This window comes from Diadema antillarum, unplaced genomic scaffold (assembly GCF_040938485.1).
Source record: "Diadema antillarum isolate AM-2024a unplaced genomic scaffold, OU_Dant_1.0 seq00000036_RagTag, whole genome shotgun sequence".
NCBI lineage: Eukaryota > Metazoa > Echinodermata > Echinoidea > Diadematoida > Diadematidae > Diadema > Diadema antillarum.
Window position 1 is genome coordinate 25,103 of NW_027271150.1, and position 8,437 is coordinate 33,539.

The 8,437-nt window shown below is 36.9% G+C and overlaps 1 protein-coding gene across 1 annotated transcript; it reads left to right on the forward strand.

The window, feature by feature from the left end:
- The first annotated feature begins 233 nt into the window (after positions 1 to 233).
- Positions 234 to 5,460, forward strand: LOC139725384 (uncharacterized). The gene is made up of 2 exons (XM_071636466.1): positions 234 to 573; positions 3,910 to 5,460. Exons 1-2 carry the CDS (start codon positions 571 to 573, stop codon positions 4,297 to 4,299), a joined length of 393 nt encoding a protein of 130 aa, XP_071492567.1. The 5' UTR covers positions 234 to 570; the 3' UTR covers positions 4,300 to 5,460.
- Positions 5,461 to 8,437: the final 2,977 nt, after the last annotated feature.

Consider the following 8,437-nt stretch of genomic DNA (forward strand, 5'->3'; position numbering starts at 1 on the left):
CTCAGCCCAGCCAATCGGGTAAAGCCACAGACATTAGGCCCCGCCCACCTCATGACGTTTGCATCAGCGCTCCATTGAGGCATTGGCTGGATATTACAGGAAGCTTACTCCAGCTCCAAGGGAAGAAAGGTTGGTGTGTTTGTGGGGGGGGGGGGGGGAGTTGGGGGTTTCCAAAGCCTGTTTGAAACTATAAATATGACAAGCACCACGGTTTTGTCTGCAGTCTAGTTATCTTGGCATTTACCGACAGACCAATTAGGCCGAGTGCTCGCTCTCCCTCTCTTTCTGCCGAAGTCCTGTTTTGTGTACATTTTCCCTCCTCTCTTGCTCCGTTGTTCGGCAAACCTGCAGACCTCGCTGAAGCAGAGTCTCAAGATTCCATAGTGATTCAGTTACAAAAATATTGTTTGTGTACGCATCCTTGATCTCCACCACTTCACACACAAAAAAAAAACCTCAAAGGGTCACCTGCTGAGAGGCATTCGTCTGATTCAAAGAGGGAATACAAGCTGCCGGAAAAAACCACCTGGGTTCACACTTGGCAAGTCAATTGCTGTAATCACATCAATAATGGTAAGTTTATATGCTTTCTTGCAAAGTTCTTTTTCCAACAGCAAATTATTTTTCTCTCATTCATCATGTGAGTCAATTGGGGAAATTTGCTGCAGACTTGAAAATCTCCACACATGATTAGCTTTCATGCTGTTGAAAATACTTTTGATTTCTTTAATACATTGATTTGGGAAATTAGGTCGACTATTGATGATTTCAACAGAATTTCATTTTTGTTCAAAGGCTGCAATACCAAACATTTTTGCATAATCATGCTATATCTGAGGACTAAAATTCACATAAAGATAGGGAAATATATTGCTTATCACTGCTTTGTTCAATGTGAATGAAAACAAAAATGCATCTTCAGTGGACAAAAACATGCATGGGTGCGCTCTGTTTCCTCATAATGCTAACAGCTTTTCTCCACTGAGGATTGGAGAAAGTACTGTTGTACCAGAAATTTTCGTGTGCATTTAAATTTTGTAAATTTTGAGAGAGCAAAGATTCGTGAAATTAAAACGCTTTCACACTGCTGAAGATACTCCAATAAATAAGGAAACAAAATATATATGTATCTATATATATATATATATTGACAGGTTTTCATAATATGTATTAAGAGGGAGGTTAACACATCAATGAAATCGTAATTATGTTGTTAAAGTCAAGGATGTGTGGGAGTCATCACTGAAATCTTATAAATGTTCATCTCCTTTGAGAGGACTTTAACAACAATTACATTGTCAGGATTCTCTGGCTCAAACAATGACTCCTCTGAGATAGAATATGCTTTCGCTATGAGCTTAATTTAAAGGGTGTGTACAGTTCTGGTCGAGGTGAGGATTTAGCTTTTAACGTTTTGCGAGATATTCAGAAACCACTATATGGGATGTCAAAGAGCATGTGGTTCTAAGGGGCATCAAAAGTTTATTCCATGAAAATAGGTTTTGAAGTGGCAGAGATATCCCAAAACAAGGTGAAACAAAGAGATCCTAATAAAGTTGTGGCATGTCGCCTTTTATTATTAGCACTTTTTTTGGATATCTCAGCCATTTGGCAGCCGATTTTCATCGAATAAACGTTGAATTCTTCTTAAAATTGCATGCTCTTTCATATTTCATAGGAGGTTTCTCATTATCTCACTTAGGAATATTCAAAGCATGAATCCACACCTTGACCAGTACTATACAGCCCCTCTAAGCTCAGTAACCATCAGTGACAACTGTGTAGTTAGTTACATAATCATGTGTATAGAAGCTTTAAAGCTGTACCTATATCAGGTCAAGAAAGGAGAGAAAATGAAGAGCTGTTCACCTACTTCTGTAAGAGTCACAGAATTTATTGATGGTGCATTCAGTCGGGTGGATAGTAGTTACCTCCATCATGCATTACAATTGCGAGGAACTTTTATGTCCTGTCCATCACTGCATAAATGCTGTTTACACCAATACATATTGCCGTTGACTGTTTGCGGATCATCTTTTCTGATTACTGATGACTTTGATAGGTCAAGAACAAAGGGGGAGGGCAGAAGACCTTCAAGAAAATCTCAAATTGGTGATAGAACTGAATGTGATTGTTAGTACTCAGAGGCAACACTATCACAGCTCACAAAATTTGTCCTTAAAAACAGCAGCCAACATTGATTGCAAGGAATAGTCCCAGAGCTTTGAAAACATGTATGATCCAAAGTGAAGTATCCACTTCCTGCAAGATATAAAGAGTCAGTGAAATGAATGGTTGAGATTATGATGGCATTCAATGAAACTTAAACCGGGGTATCATGTACAACTGTCTGCATACAAATTCAAAATTTTGAAGTCTCACATTCATAGAGTAGCATAATGATTGTATTGATCCCTCCATTGAGATTAAATGTTAAATATACACTGATGAAACTATTCATAAATGAGAGTTTGTTATTTCATTACACTCAAAATATATATCTTAAAGGAAATGCGCACAATGTTGGTTCATGCAGCAACAGTCACACTCCTGATTTTGGCCAAAGAAAGTTACAAGAGTACAGCTAACCTTGCCAAGTCGAATCCAAAAGAACCAGAAAAAAAAAGCGTGCTGACTTACGAGGATTTCAAATTGTACAGTAAAATTTTATAAGTTTATCTCTATCAAGGGTATAATTTTTTCTTCCAGTTAAAGAAGAAATCCACCCTTGAAAATAAATAAACTTCAAAAGAAAGATAAAAATATTCCCAACAGAACGATACAAAAATGACAAAAATTGGATAAGGAATAAGGAAGATGTGACATTCTAAAATTTAACATTTTTTCAGAAAACATTTTTTGACCAGTCCTTATGAATATTCAATTGAGCGAGCTGATGATATTATACCCTCACAATTTCTCATGTATGTTATATATGAATTTCGAAAAGATTGTTATTTTCAGCTGATACAAGTAAAAGCATGTTCCCATACCAAGATATATCAGAGCTAAGATATGTTCTTTTTTATTTTGGGTGGTTTTAAGACAAGTTTTCTATTTACGCAGCTGAAATATATTTGTAAATCTTTTTCATTTCTGTAAATGAAATGAATAAGAAATTGTGAGAGCATGGTCAAGAAATGTCTTCCGTAAAAAATGTGAAATTTTAAACTTTTATATCTATCTTGTTTCGGACCCAATTTTTGTCATCTTTTGTATCATTCTGAAGGGAATATTTTTCTCTTTTTTTTGAAGTCTATTTACATTTGGAGTGGATTTCTTCTTTAAGTCAAGGCTGAATGTAGCATGCTACAATTTGTTACAAGAACTGAATGAATGAATATCTAAAAGATTGACTGAATGAATGAACCCCCAAAGTCATTAAAACATGATATTTGAAAGTGGATAAAGAACATTTAAAAAAGAACTACCAAACACCTAGCATAGGTCACTTGGGTGGAATCATCTTCAAACCATTCCTCTAAGCCTGAATTTTGGGAGTACAACTCTTGCACAGCATTACTGATTGCAACTTCAAAGATAATGCTTCATTTCAGGACAATAATTTATCAAAAAGTCAATCGCTAGTTCTGTATTCAAATCAAAACAACTGCCTGACATCCCAAGCATATCCATTCACAAACATCTTCAGGAGATGTATAAATTTGTCCCAACCAAACCACTTTTTGAAAGAATCAAAGGAAACTTCTTGCCAAATGTGAGTTTCCTTCATCGAAAAAAACAGAAGCAATTTGAACTCAGTTGGGTCCACTGCGTTCTGATGCTGCTGGTCAAACGTAATTGAATGTTTGAGGACACATAGATAGCCAGAAAGAATAAAAATCAAATTGGTTTTATTTTTGTTTTATCATTTTTTGTACACTTTTGATTATATCTTTTCTTAAACAGGAGAAGCACATCCTTTTTGTCCTGAGCGTCTTAGCTGTGGTCATTCCCAGTATGGTTTTTGCTGCCCCCACCCTACTCGACCAACTCATGGATGTCAATACAGCTGATGAGACGGATGAGGACATTGGTGGTGCCCACGACTTTGACAAGAGGGAGGCCATGGGCTTCGACGACGGCTTGGACACGCTGCTGCGGCAACGGCGCATGCCACGAGGCGACCACTGTGTCATCAACTGCTGGAATTGCATTAAGGTTTTCCACAAGAACAGCATCAACCTCGGTTCCTGTATCACCGGCTGCTCTGGCCTTACTACGAGGAAGATGCTGACCAGCCCTTTGGATGCCCAGTCATGGTCAAGATGCGCAACTCACTATCGCCACCAACGTTAGAGTTTTCTGAATAAGTCTTGGCACCCCCATCCTACTTTACCAACAAAAACCACGGACTATTAAGAACTGTACTCTCTACTAGTAAATACAGAAAAAAAAATTCATCCAGCCATTTGTTACATCCTTCGTTATTATTTTGTTCCTGTTGCACCCGAAACCACTACACTATGTTCAAGTTAAATTTCCACATGTTATCAAGAACTGTTGTGAAGAAGTACTCAACTTCTCTAGAATCTTAACAATAATTGTCAGCTGACTACTTTCATAACTAATTGACCTGACAATACTGAATGATTTTTCATGCAGCAACACACAATGTCTAGTGCATTCAGCTGAACGTTAAAATCCATGGAAAATGAAATATTGAACCAGTTTTGATTTTGTAATGGTGCCATTTATGTGAAAAAAAATGCATGTTTTCCTATCAAAAGTCCAAAGTTGAGTAATCGGTATGTCTAGTAGAAAAAGATGGTTCATTGTATTCAGGGTTCACTTGAGGGGACCTTTTTTTCTCTCATGTTTTTGATATCATGCATCATGAGAGCCTTTGCCAAAACTGCTTTTTGAAAATGCTTTTTGAACATCCTACATATTGGATCACACTTTTTTGGGGGGTAATTTATTCATCAGTGAAGGAATGCATTTAAACTCTGCACTCTCTATGGCAGAATGCAGTTACCATCGACACCAGTATTTTTCATCGTCTCATTTTTTTTTTCATTATTTATTTTTTGGTGTGTGCAATAACATTGATCTGTAAGAACAATGTCTGAAGCAGTGTCAAACAGTTTTGTGTCCTGATGTTTGTGGCATGTACTACAAAGCATGCTCTGATGTATTTGAGGCTTAAGAGCCTGTAAGTGACAAAGCTCATATTCATACCATGATTCAACCACATCAAAATGCGTTCTGGTGTAAATGTTGATCAGCAGGCAGACACCCTTGGGAAAGAAACCAAAAGCTTTCCTCTGTTAAATGTAACACTAACCCCAGCTTTCCACCTTGAACAAATGTTTCTCTGCTCTGCACTTAAGTATTCTCCATCAGTCTAATTAATCAAATAATTTTGGCTTGTTATCTACAGCACATTCTTTTTTTTTTAATGTCATGCAAACATGACTGATGGTCGGAGTAGTTACTGTGTTGGTCGTACTTGTTTGATTTCATGAATGTACCTCAGACTTCCCTTAAAGGACCAGGCAGTTCCGGGAGTGAAAGATAGCGAAATGATTATAAACAAAAATCAGACAAGCTGACCTTCTATAGTCAACTTCAGTCTAGCACTGGACAATAATTATGGCATATCACCTTCCCTCATCCATGAAATATTGTCCATTACAAAAATGAACAATAAATCATATTGACATTTGCTGGATTTTCAGTTAGATTGCTTTCCTGTTACTAATATTAATCAGAGCACTTCTCTAGAAAGGAAATTATGCAGCTCTTAAAAAAAGAAAATCTAGTACAAAATTTTATATAATCTATTTATTGTTGTATATAGTGTATATTATAAGATGAAGTTGTGCTATATTGATTTGTTCTATCAAATAGTTAGATTGTACGATTAGCTTGCTTGCATCCACCATCCCTGCAAACAGGTTGCATTCATGTTCTAAAATAATGCCTACATTAAGAGCTGCTCTGATTCCGCATCCCTCGCATCATTTAGAAGTAATATCAGGCTATAGGTGCAATATTGCAAAAGAACTTTTGTTCGAACAGCTCAAAAGCATATATGCTATTTACAGGCTAAAACGTAAACACTCAAAATGTAAGGGTCATGCTCTTAAAAAAAAGAAGAAATGCAAATGAGCTCTTGGGTTGCCAAGTGAGGGCATGTTTATTTCCTTCCTGTACCAGTGAGAATTTTCATCAGAATAAAGCCAAAATACATCATGATGTTTGCAGATTTTGGCTTGAGTTGTATTACAGAATGATGATTAAAAAAAAGAAAATGACAGAACTATGTTGCAATGAATGTTGCTATTTCATTGTGCATGCATGCCAGCTGAAGTCTCCATCCCATGGTTCTCATAAGGAGCTATGCTCTATCTCCATCTCCACAAGCATCTAGATTATTACAACCAAGGATAAAATGGGACAGGGGTGGGGGAGGGTGGGTGGAGAGATAATGAGGAAGAGGCATTTGGAAAAGGGGGAGGGGGGTACCATTGATGAGGTAATGAGGGATCACACTGAGAAAGATGCAGACCATTTAATTAACCCATTCGATACTGAATTCTGCATCTCCATAGACTTAATACGCAGGCCACAAGATTCCCGTATGGAACTGGTTGAAGACATAGCCAGTAAGTTTGGTAGCCCCTCGTCTAATGGGTACCAGCTAATGGGATACACCTGTTGATTGGATAGGGTTTGAACAAACACCTTCCATGATGGTAATAGAATTTTCCCCCTCTTCATTAGGTACTCTGGTTAACTGGGCAAAATCTACTCTCCCTAAATCCTATGTAATTAAGCAGAAAGAGTTCTGCAATGATACTTTCAGTGAACCTGTGTGGAATGTCTCTCAGGTGTGCAAGATTGTGAAGAGGTGGTGATGCAGTGTCAGGTACATGGGGAGTGCATGCTTTTCGTTGGGTGCATGAAAAAAAAAAAGCATCAAGATTGTTGCCATGGCAACAATAGGCTGACATCCTTCATGGTAGAGTCTGTAGTGCACTGTATTTGCCGTAAGATATCGGGTAAACTGACTGACGTTGCTGTAAAATGTGCCGCAGAATAGATGAAAAATAGATGGCCTGAAGTTTTGATAATGAGTCTGAAATTGCTGTTTAAATTGATATTACGTGAGTCAAAGAGGGGAAATAGGAGAATCTAAAGAGGTCCACCAACACGATAAAAGGGAATGAGATGCATGTAGTTCTATGTGGTGCTTCTTGGGGTGTATCTGTGTGTGAGTGTATGCGTGTATGTGCGTGTTGTATGAAATGAGAGGAGAAAAAAAGTGGCACTGATAAAAAAGTAGACCCACACAAACATAGAAACATATGAATATGTATATATATATATATATATATATACACATAGATACATACATACATACATATATATATTATATATATAAAGATATAGATACAAATATACATTTGTAGATCAAAACATAATACATAAACAAGGAGAGAAAGCTTGAGGGAGATAGGTATTTAACATATTCACATAGTCATACAGCTACCGACATGGTCTAATTTCCGGGATCAGCTGGCTGGAATTACCGATCGTAATTACCTGTAAACATGGCAATAAAATAGCGCAGTATCCTATTCTTCACAGTTCATCTAATATGCGCTGCAAGCCATGTCTAACATGTGCCTATACAATAATGCTGGTACAGTGTCAGTTTCAAGAGATCAGAGTGGGTGCATATGTGTGTGTGTGTGTGTGCATGTGTGATTATTTAAAGTAAAGTGTTCTGAGTGCCCACAAACATACAAAACAAAGAATGGTTTTGACAGTATTAACTAAATGATAACTAAATCTATGAGATCAAACTATAAAGGACATTCATCTGTGGGAAAAAAAAGTGAAAGTTCAATAATCGACAAAGTATGTAAGCTACATATAATGGTGAGTATATCAATTCAATGACAAATGCAACTTAAATACATACCTCCAAGTTCAGGTTATTGGCAATATCAGATTATGCCTTCAGTAATGGTGTTTTTAAATTTTTATGCACTATACAAAATTATGACTACCATTTGTGCATGACTTAACTTTAAAAATTTTTATTAAAAAAATTTTCTTGCATATGCATAATTTTGGAAGAGTCAAAACAAAGACAATTTTATCTAAAAAAAACAACAACTTGCATATCCTTGATTTTGAGAAAAGCTCATTGTAACTGGACTGCTGAATTTACTTTTATCAATTAGGAGAATTAGCATTCTGGTCCACGGACTAGTTTTTAGCTGGTATCTTGAGCAGCAATGATGAAATAGCATTATAGCAACAAAGGAAAAAAAAAGAAAGGAGGAAAAGACAATACAAATGAGCTAAGGGGATGGTCTCCACAGTGTCCAATAACAGTGTTTTGGGGCATTAACCTATATAACCAGGAAAACTGGGCTAACTCTCCTAAAGCACAGCTTGAATTACCAGTGCCAGGGAAAGC